Here is a 23980-nt window from a genome sequence, read left to right as displayed (position 1 = left end):
TAATTGATTGAGAGGCAGCTATCTCCTTGGAAGGAATGCTCTGTTGAAGTCAACAAGGAATTGCTTCCCAGGGACTCCTGCTCTTTGCTCTATTTACATGAAGGAGGCTTCTGTCCTGAATAATTTATGTGTTTTTCTCTTAGTCTGCATTATGATCTGAAAGTCCATACTGTTTTAACTAACCTGGATTAAAGGAAAACATTGAGGTTAGGAGGAAGAGGAAAAGAATAGAAAGGAAGGCACTAGCCGCTAAAGAGAATTGCTTTTTAAGCTTCTAAGGAAGGGAACACATTTAGCATTAGAATAATAGGCTTCACTGGGAGAAGTGTGTGTGTGTGTGAGTGTGTAAATAATTGTTGCCTTTAGCGGAGAGCCGAGATAAACCACTGGGACTCATTCTAAAGTGACCCATCGCTGAATTCATTTCGGCGTGAACTTTCGGTGAACCTGAGATTAAACAGGGGTGAGCAGCTAAGCAGTTTGTTGTTCGCTTGCCTTTTCAACAACCCTTTTCAGACTGAGTCAATATTGATCGCTTTCAATCTGATTGCCCCAGAGGAAAACACCCAGCATCTCAATGCAGCCTCAAAAAGTAAACTTTAAAAGGGGAAGCTTTTTTAAAAAGGGAGGCTTGAAAGAAGACAGTAAACTTCGGATGTTGTCTTGAAAGGGATCAATGCATAGCGGTAGGTAAGGGATAGAATAAAAATTCAGACAACCTACCCAATCGCCTGTTATTCTTTTGGATTTGAGTAGATTTTAGAGCGAGAGAGGGAGTTGTTTTAAGCAGTCTTGATATATTTATTTCATCCCTCAGCACACTTGGAGAAGAAGAAGGGGAGGTTTGTCACCAGTCCCCTTGTCTTGGAGGACAGGACTGCAAAGCTTTAATTGATTGATGGCTATGATTAATCCATTCATGGTTGTGATTAATCGATTAATTCGTTAGGTGGTGGATATTCAGTGAATTTTTGGAAGCGACAATAGGCGGAAAAGCAATAATCAAATACATTACTGCAGATTCTATCTCGTTATTAAACTGCATGTTGTAATTGAACCAAAAGGATTTTCACATTCTTAACTTATCCTCAAAACGATTTTTTAAGTCAATGGATAACCCCCGATTTCGAAGATGTAATTTTTTTTATTTCATTTTTAAATTTAACCTATACACGTTAGGATTTACCCACTGAATTGATAAGATTTATGAAAATAATTTTTGGAAAAGCAAAATCAAGCTGATTTGTGTCACTTGCGACTTGAGAAACTGCAAGTCGCTTCTGGAGTGAGAGAATTGGACGTCTGCAAGGAAGTTGCCCAGGAGACTCCCGGATGTTTTATCATCCTTTGGGAGGCTTCTCTCATGTTCCCATATGGGAAGCTGGAGCTGACAGACGGGGGCTCACCCTGCTCTCCGGGAACCTCCAACCTTTTGGTCAGCAATCCTGCCCGCATTGCACCACCGGGAACTTAATTAATCAATTTATTTAGATTTTTATATACCAGGAAGACCACCGAGAGCAGGGTCACTTGTTTCCGAGGAGACGTGGAAGGTTTCCTATTCACGTGGACCTTAAAATGACCCCTTCATAGAGTTTTCTTGGCAAGAATTGGGCAGAAAAGGGTTGCCATTGCCTTCCTCTGAGAAATAGTGACAAGGCTCAGCCATCACTGAGTGAGGATTCGAACCCTGGTCTCCAGAATCACAGTCCAGCACTCAAACCACTATGCCATATTGAGTCCTCAATGACCCCTCCAGAAATGTGATCTGGAAGCAGGTTGACGCTAGGAAGAAAAGAAAAAAAACAGGGATGCCAATCGGTAACACACACAGACCCACACCCAAATGGTGGTCTGCAAACGCGTGCAATCTTTTGAAATATAAAAAGTTCACATTAGAACAGCATCTTTACCACCTCGAAATTTACCCCCCCTTTTTTTTCAAAAGTTCTTAGTAGTCCTATTTATTTATTTATTTATTTTGCGTGTTTACTTTGCTACCATTGAACCAAATAGCTATATAAGAATAATTTATTGACTACCCTATCTCTCCAAGGGACTCAGGGGGGTTTTCCAACCGTTTTCATGTGCATAATATTTGTGTGTTTGCCTGACTTCAAAGGAAACAGACGAGTTAATTCTGGAGATATATATATTTTATACCACTTTAGAGACTAAGAATGAATGCAGTTTGACACCACTTTCACTGTCATGACTCAATCCTATGGAATGCTGCGATTTGTAGTTTGGTGAGACACCAGCCCTCTTTGGCAGAAAAGGCTCAGGAGTTGGAAAAACTACCCTCTAAAAACTAGACCTCACTACCTCTGAGGATGCTTGCCATATATGAAGGCGAAACGTCAGGAGAGAATGCCTATAGAACATGGCCATATAGCCCAAAAAAACCTACAAAAACCCAAACAACCTTCTTATTGCTCCTTAGCATTGAGTCATTGCAGTTAAAGTGGTGTCAAATGTCATTAATTCTACAATTCTCTTGTAGATAAAAAGAAATTCCGTAGTAAAAGCTTTGATAGACTTGAGTCTTCTTCCTCATGACTGAAGAAGTCTGCGAAAGCTGATGCCAGGGATTTCTTTCTCTCAGGCCCCTTCCACACAGCTGTATAATATCCCACATTATCTGCTCTGAACTGGGTTATATGGCAGTGTGAACTCAGAGTCTTTCCACACAGCCCTATATCCCAGAATATCAAGGCAGAAAATCCCACATTATCTGAATGTGGACTCAGATAACCCAGTTCAAAGCAGATATTGTGGGATTTTCTGCCTTGATATTCTGGGATATAGGGCTGTGTGGAAGGGCCCCCAGAATATCAAGGCAGAAAATCCCACAATATCTGCTTTGAACTGGGGGCCCTTCCACACAACCCTATATCCCAGAATATCAAGACAGAAAATCCCACATTAACCGAGTGTGGACTCAGATAACCCAGCTCAAAGTAGATATTGTGGGATTTTCTGCCTTGATATTCTGGGATATTACTTAGGCGATCCCTCGCCTTGTTGTCCGAGTAGGATAGTCTTCCAGGAGGATAAGTGTACTGGCGATGGGCAGATAACTGTGGAGCCCTATTCTTGACCTGCATTTTCTCCCGCAGTGAGAGCATTGGTTTCCACGTGGAAGGCCTCCCTGTTGAAGTTGGCTTGACTCGCCTTCCTCTTGGCACTTTCTTTCACCCTCCATTCCTGCCTCTTCAAATTCTACAGCACTGCTGGTCACAGCTGACCTCCAGCGGGAGTGCTCAAGGGTCAGGGCTTCCCAGTTCTGGGATATAGGGCTGTGTGGAAGGGCCCTCAGATAACCGAGGGCCCTTTCACACAGCCATATAACCCATAATATCAAGGCAGAAAATCCCACAATATCTGCTTTGAACTGGGTTATCTGAATCCACACTGCCATATATTCTAGTTTAAAGCAGAAAATGTGGGATTTTATTCAGCTTTGAACTGTGAGTCCACACTCAGATAATGTCGGATTTCCTGCCTTGGTATTCTGGGATATAGGGCTGTGTGGAAGGGCGCTTAGTTCAAAGCAGATATTGTGGATTATCTGCCTCGATATTCTGGGTTATATAGCTGTGTGGAAGGGCGCTTTGTAAGTCTCAAAAGTGCTGCAGAGGCGCATGTTTTGCCTCTTTGCCCAGCCCAAGCTCTCCTTCCCTCTCGGCCCCATTGGCATGCAGATGCCCACTGAGTTCCCACGAAACAGCCTCTCCTTGGCCGAGGGCCATCTGTTCGCCTTTGAGGTCTTGCCCGGAGCAACAAAAGGTAAAAAGGGGGGTCTAAGGCAAGCGGAGGGCAGTGAAAGGAGAGCTGGCTCCCTTGCTTTGAAGTGGTAAGGAGAGTCGTCGGGGGAGCCCGCTTTGGGATGGCCTCGCCCCCTTGATATGCCCGATGCGCCTCCGGATCAAGGCTGGGCTGCTTTGACACTTCGCAGAGAAAACCCAGCCCGGCCTCCTTCCCTCCCTCCCTCTCTCCCTGCCAAGTTTCTTTGCAGCTTCCACTGCAAAGGCAGAGGTTGTAAATGTCCCTTGCAGATGTTCCAGAGAAACTATGCAGGCACAAATATATCTATCTATCTATCTATCCATGGGGAAGGTGGAAGTGTAAGCCTCACTGCTTGGATTGCAGCTCGTGCCAAGATAGGTAGAGGCTATAAATGTCACTTGAAGATGTTACAGGGAAAATACAAAGCCACGCATTTATCTCTCTCTCTCAATCTGCCTATCCGTTCATCTATCTATCCACGTGGGAGGTGAGGATCGGCCCCAATGCTTGGATTGCAGGTAGAAGTTGTAAACGTCGCTTGCAGAGCTGCCAGGGAAAATACACAGGCAAACACATATCTTGATCTCTTTATCTATCTACCTACCTATGGAGGAGGTGAAATGCAGAGGATCTGCCTCAATGCTTGAATCGTAATTCATACCAAAAGCGGAGGAAGCCACTTGCAAATGTTTCAGGAAAATACACAAGAAAACACCTATATATCTATCCGTGTATCTATCCATAGGGGGAAGCCTCAATGCCTGAATTGTATCTCATTCCAAGAGTGTGTCTATATACCAATAGGGTTGCTGTGAATTTTCCAGGCTGTATGGTCATTTTCCAGAAGCATTCTCTCCTGACATTTCGCCTGCATCTATGGTAGGCATCCTCAGAGGTTGTGACGTCTGTTGGAAACTAGACAAGTGGGGTTTATATATCTGTGGAATGTCCAGGGTGGGAGAATGAACTCTTGTCTGTTTGAGGCAAGTGTTATAATGTTGCAATTGGCCATCTTGATTGGCATTGAATGGCCTCGTAGCTTCAAAGCCTGGCTGGTTGCTACCGGGGTCCTTTGTTAGAAGGTGTTAGCTGGCCCTGATTGTTTCCAATCTGAAATTCCCCTGTTTTTTTAGTGTTGCTCTTTATTTACGGTCCTGATTTTTGAAGGTTTTTTTTTAAAAAAAATGGTAGCCAGATTTTGTTCATTTTCATGGTTTCCTCCTTTCTGTTGAAATTGTCCTCTTGCTTGTGGATTTCAATGGCTTCTCTGTATAGTGTGATATGGTGGTTGTTAGAGTGGTCCAGCATTTTTGTGTTCTCAAATAATATGCTTTGTTCAGGTGGGTTCATCAGGTCATCTGCTATGGCTTGTGTGTGTGTGTCAGGCTCAGCTTCTGGTGTGAGAGAGTTGGCTGTCCTTGTTGCCCAGGAGACTTCCGGATGTTTTGATGTTTTACTATCCTTGTGGGAGGCTTCTCTGCATGGAGAGCTGGAGCTGACAGGAGAAGCTCAGCCAGCTCTCCTGGATTCTAACCGCTGACCCATTGCAGCACTGGGACCACAGCTATGACTGACTTCTCGGGTTGAATTAGTTTGCTAAGCCTTTCATGTTCCTTGATTCCTGTTTGGGCAATGCTGAGTTTGGTGGTCCCTATGTAGACATGTCCATAGCTGCATGGTATATGGTAGACTCCTGCAAAGGTGAGAGGATCCCTCTTGTCCTTTGCTGAAGGTAGCATTTGTTGGATTTTCTTAGTGGGTTAGTAGAGTTCGTCACTTTCAGATGTTTCAGGGAAAATACACAAAGATGCACATATCTGTCTATCTACCTATCTATCTAACTTTCTATCTATCCTCTCTGCCTGCCTGTAAAGGACTGACCTCAATGCTTGGATTGCAGCTCATGCTGATAGCGTGTCTATACACAAACTTACCACTTCAGATGAAAACCAACAAGTTTTTTTTCCTAAAAGGAAAAGGTGTGGGAGAGTAAGTTGTTTTGGCCAGGTTTCTTGTTTTAATTCCAAGTGCGAACTGGTATGCAAGGCTCCTTTGGCAGGAAGGACCTACCTAACAAACAGCCTACCTGCCTAAACTTGTTGTTTTCCAAAGCTGTGTTGCGGTTTGCAGGAACACGTTGAGTTGCACACCTGGGATAGGAACTCTTCTTTAGTTGGGACCCCTTCTTCTCTCTCTCGCTCGCTCCCCCCCCCCCCCAACTTTTCTGGTGCTTTGTATCTTGAAGATGTCACAGGCGATTTAAGGGAGAGGGAGGAAACCGAGTGACTTGGACAGCTTTGTACGGAGGATAATGAAATGTGACTCTCTTAACTGGTGGCTGGTGAAGTGAGGAAAGACCGGCTGAAGACCTCTTCTGCTTTTGAAGAGGCTTCTGTTTACAGGCAGGTCAATATGCAGGACAGGGTGAAAAGGTTAGCCCTTGACCCAGGAAGTTCCCGCAAAGGTGGGTTCAAAAATAGATCTGATTCCGCCTTCTCTAACCCCGAAAGATAAACACAAAAATCTCTTCTGCTTGTGGGGGAAGGGGGGTCTTTCAGAAGACACAAAGGAAAAACCCATCTCTAGGAAGAGAAGTCTTTAGGGAGTCATTCCTGGAGGGAAATCAAACAAGGTTGTGCCTTTTCAATGTATTGTCGAAGGTTTTCATGGCTGGAATCACTATTTTGTTTTGAGTTTACCGGGTTGTATGGCCATATTGCAGAAGCATTCTCTCCTGACGTTTCGCCTACATCTATGGCAGAGGTTGCGAGGATCCCTGCCATAGATCCAGGAGAAACGTCAGGAGAGAATGCTTCCAGAACATGGCCATACAGCCCGGAATACTCACAACAACCCACAACCTCTGGGGATGCCTGCCATAAATGCAGGCGAAACGTCAGAAGAGAATGCTTCTAGAATTTGGCCATACAGCCCAGAAAGCTCACAACAACCCACAACCTCTGAGGATGCCTGCGATAAATGCAGGCTAAACGTCAGGAGAGAATGCTTATAGTCATGCAGCCTGAAATACAACAACCCACAACCTTTGAGGATGTCTGACATAAATGCAGGCGAAACGTCAGGAGAGAATGCTTCTGGAACATGGTCATACATGTTCTGCCTTTTCCTTTCCGAAATGCATTCAAGTCAAAGAATCACCTCAGATATGAGTATTTTTTTTATTACAGAGATTTATAGGACCCGTAAAATTCTGCTCTGGATTCCATCCTTTCCCACCCCGAATCCCACAGGAATCCCAGAACCTCGAATGATTGTACAGAAAACATCAGAAAGTACTAGATCACAAATGACAACTGATAGAACTCAGTGTTAGCTCAGCTTAGTACATGAAAGCTTTGTGCACCATGCAAAGTTCCAGACACATAAAATCACAGAAAATATACATTCATTTGGCCATCCATCACATTCCGGAATTCGGCTAAAAACACTTCAAGTCTAAGGCCGGGTACAAGTCGAAAAAAGGGAAGAAGGGGACTTGGTTTATCTTTTTTTCTTAATGATAATCTTAAATCGGGAATGAAAGGGTTTAGAGGGGGAAACAGATACCCATAAGCCAGGTTTATTATAAAACAAAACCTAGTGCAATTTCGGCTTGTGTTTTTTTTTCCTAACTCACTTAAAGACATATTACGAGTACATTATAATTTTTTGAGGTATCTGATTGAGTTGAACACGTTTTGCATTCGGGACATCCTCACCTTTCGTTATAAAAACCTAAAAACCGAAGCAAGTTCTGAGAATGTGACCACCCTGTTTCATCTCCTTATCTAAACATCTCTAGAAAAAATCCGTAAAAAGATAAAATCTCTTGGACAAAATATTTACAACCCACAAACTCGTACACACACGTACACAAATAAAACAACAGAGACATTAAATTAAAAGACCGAAAGTCTTAGAACTCCTGTAAACGCTTCCCAATATAGTGCATCTATCGCTTCGCAAGATTTTTTTGGTATCTTCTGTGTCTTCTGCAGTAATGAATGTCCTTAGAAATTTCTTTCTAGTCTAATAATTCTTATGATTGCTCCCACACAGTATCTAGAGTAATTTTTTTTCTTGTCTGGAGCGACTTGAGAAACTGCAAGTCGCTTCTGGTGTGAGAGAATTGGCCGTCTGCAAGGATGTTGCCCAGGGGACGCCCTGATGTTTTACCATCCTGTGAGAGGCTTCTCTCGTGTCCCCGCATGGGGAGCTGGAGCTGACAGAGGGAGCTCATCCACGTTCTCCCCAGATTCGAAACTCATACCTGTCACCCATTGCGCCAGGGGGAGATGAAACCGAATTTAAAAATTGAGGAAGGAAATTTAGTCTAATAATAATAATAATAAAGGGGATTGTGGATACCCATTACCGAACTTATTCAAAGGTAGTAAACCAATCCTAACGAAATCCTACTGAAATCAATGAGGTTCCAGTTAGTCTCTAACTAAGCCTCACCACATTACTTTCCTTGGCTGTTGCAGTTGTTAGTTGTCCTTGTTATGTGCCTTTTTTTCTAGGGCTGAGAGAGTGTGACTCGCCCAAGGTCACCCTGTGGGTTTCCTTGATCCAGCCTTGGTCTCTAAAATCGTGGTGAAAGGCTCACTGCACAACTCTGGCTCTCTTCCTTGGTTTTGGGAAGAGATTAAACGTTGTACCGATTTGTAGGGGGAGGGGGAAGAAAGTCCTCTGAAATCAAGGGGATTGGCTTCCAGAGTGAAGAAGTTCAGGATCTCGCGGGGTTGGTTCCCCCCTCTGACATCTTAGTGCCAGTGGAGACATAAAACTACCCGGAGGGAGGAAATGTATAGTTTTTTTGTTTAAAGCCTTTCTGAACCCAATCTAGAAAAAAAACGACGCAAGGATTGTGCCTTCGAGGATTGGGGAGTGGGTCCCGTTTAGTTCAATGGGAGGTAGCCAGAGTGTCTGAGGTAGAGGAGGCCGGGGAGGGGGTGCACGGGGATGGGCTGGACTTCTCCGAAGACTCCTCCGCTTTGTCCTCACTTCCGGTCGGGGTGGCCGGCGAAATGGGCAGCAAGCCCTCTTTCTCCCGCTTCTTCTGCTTCATCCTGCGGTTCTGGAACCAGATCTTGACCTGGGTCTCGTTGAGTTGCAAAGAGGCCGCGATCTCCACCCTCCGGGCCCGGGTCAGGTATTTGTTGAAGTGGAACTCTTTCTCCAGTTCCGTCAACTGCTTGGTGGTGAAGTTGGTTCGGACCGTGTTGGGCTGACCCACGTAGCCGTACTCGCCCGCTTTCCCTGGAGAAAAAGAAAAAAAGACAACAAGAACAATAAGGCAACCGCAATCCGCAAAGGGGAGGGTGAACACCACAAGGCGCAAGGTTTCTTTTTCTTTTCTGTGTCAGGGGCGACTTGAGAAACTGCAAGTCGCTACTGGTGTGAGAGAACTGGCCGTCTGCGAGGACGTTGCCCAGGGGATGCCCGGATGTTTTGATGTTTTACCATCCTTCTGGGAGGCTTCTCTTTTGTCCTCACATGGGGAGCTGGAGCTGACAGAGGGAGCTCATCCGCGCTTTCCCCAGATTCGAATTTGAGACCTGTCAGTCTTCAGTCCTGCCAGCAAAGGGGAGGGTGGACACCACAAGATGCAAGGTTTCTTTTTCTTTTTTGTGTCAGGAGCGACTTGAGAAACTGCAAGTCGCTTCTGGTGTGAGAGAATTGGCTGTCTACAAGGACGTTGCCTAGGGGACACCAGGATGTTTGATGTTTTACCATCCTCATGGGAGGCTTCTCTCATGTCCCCGCATGAAGAGCTGGAGCTGACAGAGGGAGCTCAGCCCTCTCCCCAGATTCGAACCCATTGTGCCACCCATTGCACTACCCCGGGCTCCTCAAAGCTCTAGGTGACAGGTATTAAGAGACAAGGCCTTTATACCTGTCACCTTGAAAGAAACTTTCTGGGCCAGTTCTGACTTTGTTTGCTCAAAGACTCCCCACTTATACTGAGACTAACTTCTTGAGATGATAGGACACCAGAGAATTGGTTGCTGTTAGGACCCCAAAGGGAATGACTTGAGAAACAGCACGTTGCTTCTGGTGTGAAAAAAAATTGGCCGTCTGCAAGGACGTTAGCCAGGAAACTCCCGGATGTTTAATGTTTTACCACCCTCGTGGAAGGAATAAATAAACACCTATGGACCTCAAAGTTGAGTATTTCAATTCGAAGCCCCAAGAGCAGTTGATGGGAGGATAAATCCCCTTTCCAAAATAGTTGTCTTTCAATTAGAACCCCAAATCAGAACATGTCCCCCTTGCAAGCTAATCGCCCAGCTTCAGGAACCCAACTCTAATTCTTCTTCAGTCTATTTGGGTCTGGTCTGGTGGCTAGTGGTCTATTTCGAAATAATGAAAGAAAGAGCAGAAGAAAGTTTGGCACTTCCAACTTTTCCAGCCCGACTTTTTAAATCGTGTGAGAGAATGGGCCGTCTGCAGAGGATATTTTACCATCCTATGGGATCCTTCTCTCATGTCTTTCCAGCCCGACTAATGGGGACGGTGACTCACCTGTTTTGGGTGGGTTCCTCTTCACTTTCATCCAGTCGAAAGTCTGGGCCGGAGGAGAGGTCTCGGAAGCTGAGGGGGAGCCGCAGGGTTCCTGGTGGCTGGACTGGAGAGGGGACAAGGGGTGTCCATAGCTGGTCAAGGGCAGTCCCTGCTGCTCTTCTCCATAGGGGGGCTGGAGGTAGGGGGCCGAGCCCACCGCGGCCCCCGCGTAGCCCTGCGCCGGGTGGGGCACCACCGAGGGCGAGGAGGAGACGTTCCCGGAGTAGAGGCCGGGCGCGCACTGGGGGTACCCGGCGTTCACCTCTGCCTCGGGGCTCAGCGGGTAGTGGGGCCCGTAGCCCCCGGCGCCGAAGCCCTGTGCCCCGTAGCCCGGGTGCGGGTAGGACATGCCCAGGCCGGGGTGAGGCTGGTAGGCGGGGCCCGGCTGGTGGTGGGCATGGGGGCTGAGCGGCACCCCTCGGGACACCAGGAAGCGCTCGTCCCCGTTGCAGCCGTTGGCACTGACCGCGCAGGACGGGAAGGTGGTGCTAGCGGTGGCCCCATGCTCGGGGTGGTGGTGGCGGTGGTGGTGGTGGGGATGATGGTGGTGGTGGTAGGCGCGGGGGGAGCAAGTGGCGGGCTCTCCTCCGTTGAGGATGGGCGGGTAATCGAGGAAGGAACTCATCCTCGCCGCGTCCATCTAGTCCATCTATCACCGGCTGCTGGGAGTCCCGGGTGCCCGTGCCAACTTCCCCACTTCCTCCATGGGGGCCCCGGAGAAAAATGATATGAATGTACAGTCGGGAGGCGGCCACGTGAGGGCGGCAGCCAATAGCGGCGCCTCCTGCCAGCGTGGCCCGGTCCCTTCCTGTTTGATGGATCGCCCTGGCGGTGGCATTTAAATTCCGAGCGCTGCTCCGTCAAGGTGACGCGCAGCCAACACCTCCCTCGCTCCCCCCTCCTCCTCTTCCTCCTCCTCCTCCTCCTCCTCGCCCATCCTCAGTCAATGCCTTGGGCTGCTTGGAGAGCCAGCCCAGGCGCCCTGCCTGAGAGACCATCCTCGCCCGCCCGCCGCGGGAGGGACAGAGCGGGGAGAGCCCGGCCAAGCAGGTAAGCCCAGGAAGCCAGGCGTGGGGGCGGTAGAGGGCCAGCCTCGCCTCCTTCTCTCTCTTCCCAGACAGCACCAGATCTGGTTCTAGCACCAAGACCTAAGGAAGGAGATGGAGGAGAAGGACCCAGCAGTGGGTGCGTGAATGGGTCAATAGGAGAAAGAAAGGGGTCCGTGGGGGATGGATGTGATCTCCGGCGGGGCACCAACCAAACCCCGGGCGCCTCCGCAGAGCAAGAGTTAAAACGGGGCTGGTAGGTCCAGCCTCCTCGAGGGAAGGATGATTTGCATGGGAATGAAGCAAGCAACGCCATTGTGCCTTTGCGGGCGGAGGGCTGGATGTTTGGGGGGGGGGGCTCTGCGAGACAGTGGGGTGGGTTTGGAGTCAAGGTTTCTCCATTCCCCCCATCTCTCCGCCTTTGAAGCGATCCGTCTCCGCTTGGCTGCTGGAGGAAGTGCTTACAAAGGGTTGCCAAGGCAGCTGGTTCCCCGGCCCGCGTTTGCAGAGCCCTCAGTGCGCCTGTGCAAACTCTGCCTTTCTCTGCTCCTCCCTGCCTTTTTCTCCTTCTCTCTTCCTTCCTCTCCTCCCTCTTCCCTCCTTCCTTCTGCCTCTCTCAGGAACTGCCTCTGCCTGGCTCTACGTCCTTTCCTGCCCTCTCATATGCACTGTTTGGAAACTAAAAGGGTATTGTATTGTCTAAGGCTTTCATGGCCAGAATCACTGGGTTGTTGTGTGTTTCCCGGGCTGTGTAGCCACGTTCCAGAAGCATTCTCTCCTGACGTTTCGCCTGCATCTGTGGCAGGCATCCTAAAAGGTTGTGAGGACTGTTTAAAGCACATGTATTTTCCTCTCGTTGGGATAGGGGACATAGCAAATTGCAGCCTTGCAGTCTACCCATTGCAAACCAATGGCTAATGATACAGAGAACGAGAAGCTGTGTTGTTGTGTGTTTTCAGGGCTGTATGGCCGCGTTCCGGAAGCATTCTCTCCTGACGTTTTGCCTGCATCTATAGCAGGCATCCTCAGGCCTCACAACCTCTGAGGATGCCTGCCATAGATGGAGGCAAAACGTCAGAAGAGAATGCTTCTAGAACGTGGCTATGCAGTCCGGAAAACACACAACAACCCATTAAAAGGGTATTTGTGACTGAAAACACCAACACTGGATGACAGACTTAGAAATTAGGGGGAGGAGACTTAACAATGGAAGGGGGGGGGGCTTCCTTTGGTCACTTGAGAACTGTTTCCCTTCGGTGGGGCTTCGTGGACGCCAGGCACTGAAATCAAAGGTTCCCTAGATTTGGGGATTGTGTTATTCAATGCTGGGACGTTGGAAGCAGCCTCAGTAGTTCCCCTGGTAATTGTTTCCCAGCTCTGTCTTTTCCCAGTGTGAAAGTCCCCCATTTCACTCACTGAAATCAAAGGAGGAAGCATGTAAGGGGGGAGGGGGCTTTAGGGGCTTCAGCCCCCCCCCCCCCCCGAAATTCTCAGGGTGGTCTGCGAGAAGGCCTTACTGGTACATTATTTAAACTGTTATGTTTATTCATATCTGATCACCATGCTCAATATATCCCATATGCATGGGGGTATTGGGATAATGATACAAAAGGTTTGCTAGGGTAGATCCTCAACTCCCCCAGCCCCCATCAAACTCAGCCCCCCCCCCCAATCAAACTGAGCCCCACTCCACCCACCCCCGCATCAAAATCCTGGCTACGGACCTGAAAGGAGTCTAAAGAAAGGTGGCTTTCTATGGGTTAGGAACTTGCTGAAAGGGAAAACAGGGTCCTATTGGGTTGCTGTGAGTTTCCCCGGCTCATTGACATGTTCCAGAAACATGAGAGATAGCCATACAGCCCGGAAAACTCACAGCAACCCAGAGATTCTGGCAACAAAAGCCTTCAACAACACAGGGACCTACTGTTTACACATAAAAAGATGGAAAAAAGATATGGCCTATCGAAGCATGCGGAGGGGGAGCTTAGCATTCAAGTTAAATCTGAAATCTGAAAAGCAAGGTGAGCCTAAAGGACATAACATGGGGGCGAGGGATAAGGTTCCTGGTGGTTTGACTGGAGAGGAGACAAGGGATACAGTGAGGAGTAAGCTCTGCTTCTTGGAGAACTTTGCCTGGAGAGAGAGGCGAAAATTGCAAGGTTTAGTTTAGCAAAGGCTCTTATTTTGCATAGTGTATTCCTAGGGCAAAGTTGAAATGAACCCGAAGAGCAAGTTGACATTGTTGTATGGAGGGTTGTTTGCTGGGATGTTCCATCCATTGGAGCATGCGTGTACGTGCCGGTCTGCGCGTAAAGGCATCTGCGCATGCGCATTCGGCCACTCAGTAGTTCTCCAAGCTACCAATCCAGATTGGGGCTGTTTCCTGAAGTGGTTTCAGGTTTGGATCCCTATCAATCAAAATCAAGATTCAGTCAAGTATATATAATTCAGACCAGGGCCAACTTGGGCCCTCCAGGTGTTTTGGACTTCAACTCCCACCATTCCTAACAGCCTCAGGCCCCTTCCTTTCCCCCCTCAGCCGCTTAAGCGAAGGGGCCTGAGGCTATTAGGAATGGTTAGGAATGGTGGGAATGGTGGGAGTTGAAGTCCAAAACACCTGGAGGGCCCAAGTTGGTCTAGGCCTGATATATAGGATCTGGGCACAAGCATTCTCCTGGATGTTTACAGGAAGTAAGTCTCCCTTATTTATTTGGTAGAGCTAAACTCCAGTTTGTAGCAGATGGGATTTTAAGGGGGAAAATACTCAATTTTGGCTGAAAGCCCCTGCCTGCACCCAGTGCTCAGATTTTGCTCTCAGACAGAAAAAAAACAGCAAGAAAGCACGGATTCTCCATGGCTCTGTTGACTGAAGGAGGAGCTTGACAGAGTGCCCCATTTCTCAATGGTCTCCTTGGTTCCCCTGGTCCCTGCCTCCTCGCCATGTCATTGGTAGAAACATCCAGAGCACTGGGAAAGAATAAGCACAACTTTTCATGCAGTTCAGAAGCTGGATTTGGAGTGAAATGTTGTTTCATGCTAGGCCAGGAAGAGAAAATTAACACATGGGCTAAAATCAATCGCGTTTGATGTTTTGTTTGGAGATTTTGGGCCAAAGGGGACGTTAAGAAAAAAAGGGGAAAGGCTAGACATCGCATTTCACCCACCTTAACACTCTGGAATCTGAATTTTTGTTATTAGTTCTGGCTAAAGCAATAGAAAATGAGCTCCCACTGTCAGCCCCAGCTTCTGCCAACCTAGCAGTTCGAAAACATGCAAATGTGAGTAGATCAATAGGTACAGCTCTGGCAGGAAGGTAAGGGCGCTCCATGCAGTCATGCAGGCCACATGACCTTGGAGGTGTCTACGGACAACGCCGGCTCTTCGGCTTAGAAATGGAGATGAGCACCAACCCCCAGAGTCGGACACGACTGGACTTAATGTCAGGGGAAAACCTTTACCTTTCTCTTAAAGCAGATTTACCAGTGTGTTGCCTCACATTCATGAATGGGCCTGCTCTTACTGCAGCTTCTTTCCATCTTCCTCTATAATTATATATCATCTCCTTCTTTGCCTCCCGACCTAGTTTCTTTCGTTATCTATCTATTCAGGCCATCTTTTCCCCTCCAAACCTTCTCTTCCCCCCTCTCCAGGCCTGCCATCGCCAGCCCCTCCACCACTTTCCCTCGTTTCTCCGCCATTGTTCCGAAGACATCTTTCCCTTTTGTTAGACTGTCTGTGGCCCAGCGCTTTGCATTCCGAGGCCTACACAATCCTCTCCGCTCACCACAATGCAAGGAGGGGGGACACATCGAGATGTAGAGGCGGGGGGGGGGGGGTAGATAGAGCAGGAGAGAAGAGAAAGGGTTGGGGGGGGGAGCTGAGGCTGGTGCCTCTGGAGATGGCGGAGCAAGCAAAGTTTTGCTCCCAACTGGAAGCTCCAGATAGACCTGCAACACGTCCCCACATCCTCCTTTGTTGCCTTGTTGTTCTGGACGCATTTTCATGCACCTAACAATAGACTTTGCCTTCCTATCTCCGAATTGAGGAGGGGGTGTATTGGGATTTTTTTTAATTGGGAGGGGGGAGAGATCAATATAAGTTGAGGTACTTGGAATAGCGAGAGGAAATCTATTTCAAGCATAAGCCATGTCTCGAGTAATTCTTTTGTTCTTTCAACCCTCCCAAACGAAGAGAAAGACTGCCTTGTCTGTGTAAAATAAAACACACAGCCCCCATCTGTGCTGCGAAGGGAATCCCATAAAGCTGTGTCTATACTGTCAAATAATGCAGTTTGAGCTGCATTATATGCTCAGTGTAGACTCCAATAATGTAATTTGAATTGCATTATATGGGTCTATACTAAACTGGCCATATAATGCAGTTTGAACTGTGTTATATGTTCAGTGTATAATGTAGTTTGAGCTGCATTATATTTGTCTACACTATACTGGCCATAAAATGCAGTTTGAACCGCATTATATGGTCAGTGTACACTCGAATAATATAGTTTGAACCGCATTATATGGTCAGTGTACACTCGAATAATATAGTTTGAACTGCATTATATGGGTCTATACAATACTGGCCATATCATGCCGTTTGAGCTGTATTATATGGTCAGTGTAGACTCGTATAATGTAGTTTGAGCTGCATTATATGGGTCTATACTATATTTTCCATATAATGCAGTTTTAACTACATGATACGAGTCTACACTGACCATATAATGCGGTTTGAACGTTGTATGGTCAGTGTACACTCGAAAAATAGCTTCAGCTGCATCATATGGATCTAAACATTACTGATCATATAATGCAGTTTGAACTGTATTATATGGTCAGTGTAGACTCGGATAATGTAGTTTGAGCTGCATCATATGGATCTATAGTATACTGGCCATATAATGCTTAGGAGAGCGCGGATGAGTTCCCTCTGTCAGCTGCAGCTCCCCATGTGGGGACATAAGACAAGCCTCCCAAAAGGATGGTAAGTCATCAAAACATCCGGGCATCCCCTGGGCAACATCCTTGCAGACGGCCAATTTTGCATTTTATGGTCAGTGTAGATTCGCATAATGTAGTTGGGACTGCATTATATGGGTCTATACTATACTGGCCATAAAATGCAGCTTCAACAGCATTATATGGTCAGTGTAGACTCGTATAATGTAGTTTGAACTACATTATATGGGTCTACACTATACTGGTCATATAATGCGGTTTGAACTGCATTATATGGTCAGTGTGGACTCGTATAACGTAATTGGAACTACATCATATAGGTCTATACTATATTGGCTATATAATGCAATTTGAACTGCATTATATGGTCAGTGTAGACTTGTATAATGTAGTTTGATCTACATTATAGGGGTCTACACTATACTGGACAAATAATGCAGTTTGAACTGCATTATATGGTCAGTGGGGACTCGTATAATGTAGTTTGAAGTGCATTGTATGGGTCTGTACTACACTGGCCATATAACGCGGTTCCAGTGGCATTGTTTGGCAGTGTAGATCCAGCGTAAGCCAAGTGGGCTCCGGTTTAGAAAAGGGAAAGCAAAAGAGAGAGGGAGTGGAGAGGGAGAAAGCGAGGGCTTCCCTGCCTGCCGCACCTGAAGCCTAGCCAAGCTGTTGTTTTAACAGCGCAATAAAAATGAATTATGACTAACCGCCTCCTCGCTTAATGGTTTTAGACGGGGATCCCCAGGCCGAGCAAATACGTAAGGAGATTTTTATTTGTGCGTGTGTTCCTGCCATTGATTTCTTCGATGACATTCTCATTCACAGAAAGCGCGTGATTTATGGGTTTAGGAAGAATTGCCTCCAACCCTTCCAGTTATTACCCAGGGAGCTCTGCAACACCCTCTTTTATGGGGATTGCGAAAGAGAGAGAGAGAGAGGAGCCAACATCGCACCGAAATCGTAAACAGACTGGGTTTGGAAATCTGGTGCCTAAATCTGCAAAGACCGCGGGGAAAACCTGAAATGCCAGGCGGTTTGGAGAGCTCTGTGGATACATTTCTAGGCACATCCAGGCAGAGAAGCCCACAAGCATAGATTCACCCCGAAACAGACCTACCTACAACCACATCTCTGCTATCATCTACTGACAGGCTGCAGGCCATGACAACAAGGCTGCTAACAATCTGGGTTTCAAAGAGAATGAATCCACTTTAAATCCGGTTTCTGCCTCCTGCAGACTTCTGGAGTTTGTAGTTTAGTGAGGCTGTTAAAGGTTCCTCCCTAAACTACAAACCCTAGAATTCTGCAGGAGGCAGAAACCGGATTTAAAGTGGATTCATTCTCTAGTGTGATGAAACCGTATTAATATGGTGATTTTAAAACCCAATTTCGACTGTGTTAGAATTTGGTTGCTGTGAGTTTTCCCCCAGCTGTATGTTCCAGAAGCATTCTCTCCTGATGTTTCGCCCACATCTATACCTCTAAGGATGCCTGCCATAGATGTTGTTGAAACGTCAGGAGGGACTGCTTCTGGAACATACAGCCCAGAAAACTCATAGCAATCAGGCCATGAAAGCCTTCGACAACACACTGAATTAGAATTGTTTGCCTTGGCGCTACCACTGCTTTTGTTCCCTAAACCCCTCCGAAATTTCAGAATTTAAGCCCACGTTTCATACAAATTCCACAAATTTAAATGAAAGCCTTGTCTTTTTAAAAAGTTTGCCTGATTTTCTCTTTCTTTTTTCTTTTTTTCTAGGTGTCTTTTCTTGGGATCTTTGGACTTGCTGGAAAAGGCATCCAAGGAAAGAAAAGCTTTGCTGGCATTCAAGGAATGGTTTCCCCGCAGCAGGAACAACTAAACGCTTTCAGTAACAGGAAAAAAATGTCCCTCTTTCCACTTGGACTTTGGTATATTCTACAGTTAGACAAACTGTACCCAAAAATCCTAATTATATATGCACACACCCTATGGAAACGTCTGAACGTGCCCCCACCTTCTTGAATCTAATGTATTATATGCATTAATGGGGGAAATATTTTTATATATGGTTCAGAGGTATTTTAATTCCCCCCTACTATTTTTTTCCTTTGGAAACTTTGGAAATAAATTATTTTAAAGATGTCGTCCCTCCAATAAATATTCCTAACGAAAAAGGCAGAGGATTGTGACCAAATGGCTTGGTTTTATTTCAGACTAAAGGGGGAGGGGGGGAATTCCTGCCTGTGTTATGCATGTTGGAGGGGAATTGGGGGGAGGGGGGGAGGGCAAAGAGAAAGCGAAAAGAAAGGTGCTTGTAGCAAACAAGAAATTTATTCTACCAAAAATACTTATGACAACGCATCCTAATGCAATACAAAAATAAAAAGAAAGTGACGATACAATTCGATATGATCACTTTCTCACAGGCCTCATAGATTGCTTTCAGAGCAAGGACCTCCTAGGATGTGGCTAGGTTCAACCGAAGACAACTAAGGGTGGCATAGGAGGGGAAGGGAAATGGTGACACACCAAGAGAGGGAGAAGAAGCAAGAAAATAGCGGCCAGGAAAGGAAAGAACTCAAATAATCAAGATCTGCTAATGTGGGGGAGGGTGGAGATGGCTGTTTGTGTTTTGGGGTGGCTAGAGATCCATTGAGATTGAAAGAAGGAGAGAAAGAAAGAAAGAGAGAGGGGTTGTGAATTTTCCGGGCTGTATGGAGATGCTCTAGAAGCATTCTCTCCTGACGTTTCGCCTGCATCTATGGCAGGAGAGAATGCTTCTTGAACATCGCCCGAAAAACTCACAACAACCCAATTATTCCGGCCATGAAAGCCTTCGACAATGGACTACAGAGAGAAAGGTGGGGGGGAAAGCTGGAGAAGGGCAGAGACCTGAAAGCATAACCCTAGTTGGCGCATATGAAGGTCTGTGATTGTTTTCAATAATTCAGATGCTGCAAGTCAATGGTGGTGAGTGTGTCCGTAAAAAAGTCAAAGCTGTCGGCGGAGAGATCGACGGGGCTGTCGAGGGAGCCTGGCAAACTGGGGGAGACGGCATCGGAGAGCTGGAGGCAGGAGTCTGCGGAGAAAACGCTGAAGTCCTGCAAGGAAGGCACCTCCAGGGCCTCCGGGCTGTCATTGTTGAGGCCAGCGGCACAGTTCTGGGCCATTGTTGACAGGCAGTTGGGAACAGTGGGCGACTGGTGCTGGAAATGTTTCGGATTTTTCTCATTGCTGGCCAAAGGCGAGATGGGGAAGCGGGGCGACTCCCCGTTGTGGTGGGGCTGGGGCGGCTGGGGCTGCGGGAAAGGGAAGCCCTCCCTCTCCAAAAGCGGGCCGGGGAGGCTGTGGAGGGCTTGCTCGAAGAGGGACTTCTCTTCCTCCTCGTCGTCCTCCTCGTCATCCTCCTCGTCCTCTTCCTCTGCTTTCTCGGGGTCCTCCAAGCCTTTGAATTTCCCCTCGCTGTTCTGGTTCTCCTTGCACTGGGTCTGCCTCTTGTGCTTCATCCGCCGGTTCTGAAACCAGACTTTGACTTGCCTCTCCGTCAGGTCCAACAGAGCCGCGATCTCCACCCGCCGGGGTCTGCAGAGGTACTTGTTGAAATGGAACTCCTTCTCCAGCTCCAAAAGCTGCGTGTTGGTATAAGCCGTCCTCAGCCTCCTCGACCCCCCGGTCCCATTTTCCGAGATCTCCAGAGATTCTGTTGGCAGAGAAAAGAGCGAGAAGAATGGGATCATAGAGGTCACCAAAGAGAGAGGAGGAGGAGGAAGAGAGAGAATGCCTCTATACTATCTTGGATTTTGAACATCCAAAAGCCTGGGTGAGAAAGCAGTGGTGATTGGGATTCCTGGTGGGAAATCTCTTTCCTTTTCTGTAAAAAAATATATCACAATAACACCCCACAACCGCAACAAAATGGCCGCCCCTTGAATGCAGTAAATCCATTGTGTCGTACACTCCTGGTCCTCCTTCCTCCTCGATCTCTCTCCCCCCCCCCCCCTCACGTTTTCCCCCCAATTCTTCTCCCCTGTGAGCTCCAGGCACTGATTCGCTTCCATCTCCCCCCAGAACTCTGCCCATCTCCGGCACAAAACTTTGATATTAGCCATACCGCAATTTATAATTAATGCATCAGCTGCTTAGCTGAGCAAGAGCAATCTATCACTCTTCATTACTGTCAAAGAGCCCCCAACTCTAGGACAGCCAGACAAGAGGAGGTCACCTCCAACTCAAATAAATCATCCCACGCTAAACAAGTTAGGAAAACGGGGGGGGGGGGGGGGGGGTGAGAGAGAAGGAAGGAAGGAGAGAAAGAAAGAAGGAAAGAAGGGAGGGAAGAAGGAAGGAGAGAAAGATAGAAGGAAAGAAGGGAGGGAAGGAGGAGGGAGGGAAGAAAGGCAGGAAGGAGAGAAAGAAAGAAGGGAAAAGGAAAGAAGGAGGGAAGGAAGGAGAGAAGGAAAGAAGGGAGGGAAGAAGGAAGGAAGAAGAGAAAGAAAGAAGGAAAGAAGGGAGGGAAGAAGAAGGAAGGAAGGAATGAAGGAGAGAAATAAAGAAGGAAAGAGGGAAGGAAGGAAGGAAGGAAGGAAGGAAGGAAGGAAGGAAGGAAGGAAGGAGAGATATAAAGGAAAGAAGGGAAGAAGGATGGAAGGAGGAAAACTTTGCTTGGGGTGATAGTGAGAAGGGGGTCCAAGAATGGTAGTTGTGGTTTGCTTTTTGAAGAATGGTGGTGGCTTGGCTTCTGAAGAATCTGCCTGTGGCTCCCACCAGCGTTCTTCTTCCCCACTCTTTAGTTCCTCCAACAAACATCAAGTCAGCGAGGACCCAAGTGTGGTGGATGTAGGAGAAGGAGGGCATGATCTATCTCTCTCTATCTATCCATCTCTCCTCTCTGCTCCCTTTCCTGGCCACCGCCCGCTCCCCGAAGGCTGAAGGGCGCAGCCAAGTCTTTCAACTGACCTTTGTGGCTCAGGCAAGCTGGTCCCGGGGCCGAGGCCGAGGCGGCGGGCGGCAGGGCGCCTTTCTTGGAGGCTTTTTTCTCCTTCATCCAGGGGTACTCCGCGGGCTGGAGGGCTCCGGCTGGCAGGGGGCTGCCTCCGTGGCCATTGGGGCTGAGCTTGGGCCGGCTGCCGGTGCCGTGGTTGCCTCCGTGGTGGCGAGGAGGGTGGCTGCCTGGGTTGAGGCTGGGGATGGTCTGCTCAAAAGGAGGAGGAATCAGTGTCGAGTGTGAAAGCGTCGAGTTCTTGATTGATGAACTTTGAAATGTATCACCGACAGGGGGAAAAGATGTCAGGCACTCAGCGAGCGATGGCTGACTATTGATAAAACCAATCTCTCGCTCAAATTCGAAATTCATGGCCTTCAACTCGCAGCCCCCTTGGAGAAAAAGTTCCCTCTTATTTAGCGCTTCGGGGAGGGGGGGAGGGGGAAGCAAGGCCCAGGGAAAAAAGGGGGGAGGGCGAAAAGCGAGAGGGAGAGAGAGAGAGAAAGAGAGAGAGGGAGGAAGAGGGAGAGAGAGAGAGAGGAAGAAAAAGGAAGGGGGAAAATATCATAGGAGATCGCTGGTGGGGTGTTTTTTTTCTAATTCACTGATTACAGCCGTATGGGGACCGTGCTACTATTAAACTATTGAATTCATGGAGACAAGGTTGAAATTGGACCGAATTGGCTGTCACATGATTGCCTCTGCCCAATGACAATTTGGGCTTTAATCAAAAGAAGCCACTGTCTGTTTGATTGATCCAAAAAAGTCGGGAAGGAACGCCTCATTGGGGGCCAGAAAGGCAGTATTTACACTTTTTTAAAAGGGGGGGATGGCTATCTCTGCCCACCCGCCCTGGCTGGGTCCCCTTTCGCCTCCTAATCTGTACTGATATGAGAAGGGAGAGAGAGAAAGAGAGAGAGAGAGATGTTTGTGTATGTTGTAGTTTTGTGCCTGCCTGCTTCTTGGCGGAAGATAGGGAGCTGCTCCCGCGAAGCTGGCTCGCTTCCTCCCTCCAGCTGGTCCTGAGGGCTTCCTTCTGCCCCGGGTTGGCTTCCTTCTCCCGGATTTATCTTCCCGAAGGGTCAGGAGCTGCTCCTCTGCACCTCACAAATCACAGCCGAGCCTTGAGTCCTTCACAAAGTCAACCGCAAAGTTTTGACACCCACCTCAAGAAGTTTGGAGGTGCCCAACAAGGAGGAGGGGAGAGAGACAGACAGACACACTAACATCTCATGCGATTTTTAAAAACATTTATTAAAAATTAAAATGTTTCTTCCCCTTTCCCAGCACTCCTGTGCATTCACCAGCCTGTAAAATAAAAACAATACATAAAACACTTTCCCAAAATGAAAACCATCCCAGCAAAGCAGGGCTCCCTTCTCTCCTTCTTTCCCTCTCCTCTGGAACCCCGTTCTTTTCCCCACTTGGCAACTTCCAGCGTTTGTTTCTTTCCAACAGAATCCCTCTCCCTCCTCCCTCCCATCCCCGCCTTTCGCCTTTCGGTGGAGGGTACAGTAGGGGAGGACAATTGGCCCTCGGTCCCTCCATTGTGTGGAAGGAATTCCTCCAGCCGAGGCCAAGAGGAGAAAGAAGAGGCAAGGGCTCCTGCCATTGAGTCGCCTTGGCAGGAAGAAGCGCGCCCTTCCAACAGGGAAAGGGAATGTTGGGGTTTGGGTGAATCCTTTGGCCAAACTTATGATTTATGTGTTGTCCAAGGCTTTCATTGCCGGAATCACTGGGTTGCTGTGACTTTTCTGGGCTGTATTATTATTATTATTATTATTATTATTATTATTGGTCTGATTGCCGTCCTGCTCAATTTCAGGGCTCCTCCCAACCCCCGTTGTCCCACCTGGGGGAGACAGGAGGGCTGATATTTCAGTCCTATCCAACACACAATCTATGTTTACAGCCCCCACGTCTAAGGGGGAAATAAAGGGAAATAGGGAAATAATGGGAAATAGATGCGTATCTATTTCCCTTTATTTCCCTTAGACATTGGGGCTGTAAACAAAAACCCTTTCAATAAGGAGAAGGAGAGACACAAATTCAAAGCATTCACATCAATTTGTTGACATAATTAGATTCCTAATTTCATCCCCCTCATTTTAAAATAAAATATATTTCCTCTCCATCCAAAATTCCAATTGAATGTTCGCAGAAATAAATCCAAACCAATGAATATGAGCAAAACTTATCAATTGTACTGTTTGAGATAAAGGAATGTCTTTCTCTCCTCCCTTTTTTTCCAACAATGGCAATATTTTGGGGGCGTCCAGGTCTGGTCTCAAACGGAAAGGTAACGGGGAGGGGGGGAAGATGGAGGCGGAAGAGGCTGAGGAAACCAGACAAAGATTTCTTCTCCCCAAGGCAGAGCAAGGGAGAGGGTTTGGACACGAAGGAAGGGGGGCATCAGAAGAAGAAGGGCTTCTATTTTTATATTTATCTATTCTAGTGATGGCGCAGTATGTGCATCCGCTACTGAGAGGCTTTTCAAAAATCTCATAGGCTGAGTCACTAGAAAAACTGGCCAGCCGTTAAAATAATAAACTGGCCATTACATCTTCAGATTGAGCGAATCTGACCACACAAAAAAAGCAAATCCATATATATATATATATATATATATATATTCCGAGGTATACAA

The 23980-nt window shown here is 47.5% G+C and overlaps 2 protein-coding genes and 1 long non-coding RNA gene across 3 annotated transcripts; 1 reads left to right on the top strand and 2 right to left on the bottom strand.

Moving 5' to 3' along the window:
• Nucleotides 1-8113: 8113 nt before the first annotated feature.
• HOXA1 (homeobox A1) lies at nt 8114-11103 on the bottom strand. The gene is made up of 2 exons (XM_060782051.2): nt 10318-11103; nt 8114-9051 (listed from the first exon to the last, which is right to left on the bottom strand). Exons 1-2 carry the CDS (start codon nt 10994-10996, stop codon nt 8696-8698), a joined length of 1035 nt encoding a protein of 344 aa, XP_060638034.2. The 5' UTR covers nt 10997-11103; the 3' UTR covers nt 8114-8695.
• A 77-nt stretch (nt 11104-11180) lies between these two features.
• Nucleotides 11181-18530, top strand: LOC132778748 (uncharacterized). The gene is made up of 2 exons (XR_009631767.2): nt 11181-11406; nt 18129-18530. It is a non-coding gene; the product is annotated as an uncharacterized lncRNA (long non-coding RNA).
• Nucleotides 18531-18664: 134 nt separating this feature from the next.
• HOXA2 (homeobox A2) lies at nt 18665-23347 on the bottom strand. Its single transcript, XM_060782050.2, has 2 exons — nt 21309-23347; nt 18665-20052 (listed from the first exon to the last, which is right to left on the bottom strand). The coding sequence occupies exons 1-2, from the start codon at nt 21703-21705 to the stop codon at nt 19292-19294; spliced, it is 1158 nt and encodes a 385-aa protein (XP_060638033.2). The 5' UTR covers nt 21706-23347; the 3' UTR covers nt 18665-19291.
• Between the last annotated feature and the right edge of the window lie 633 nt (nt 23348-23980).

This window comes from Anolis sagrei, chromosome 6, assembly GCF_037176765.1.
Source record: "Anolis sagrei isolate rAnoSag1 chromosome 6, rAnoSag1.mat, whole genome shotgun sequence".
Taxonomy (NCBI): domain Eukaryota; kingdom Metazoa; phylum Chordata; class Lepidosauria; order Squamata; family Dactyloidae; genus Anolis; species Anolis sagrei.
The sequence above is the reverse complement of the archived record's forward strand: the minus strand, read 5'-3'. Positions and strand labels throughout refer to the sequence as shown.

Coding starts and splice junctions, on each gene's coding strand:
- HOXA1 (XM_060782051.2), bottom strand. CDS start 10,996: ATGGACGCGGCGAGGATGAGTTCCTTCCTCGATTACCCGCCCATCCTC. Junction 9,052..10,317: donor GAGGAACCCACCCAAAACAG/GTGAGTCACCGT, acceptor CTTTTTCTCCAG/GGAAAGCGGGCGAGTACGGC.
- HOXA2 (XM_060782050.2), bottom strand. CDS start 21,705: ATGAATTTCGAATTTGAGCGAGAGATTGGTTTTATCAATAGTCAGCCA. Junction 20,053..21,308: donor AGCTTGCCTGAGCCACAAAG/GTCAGTTGAAAG, acceptor CTCTGCCAACAG/AATCTCTGGAGATCTCGGAA.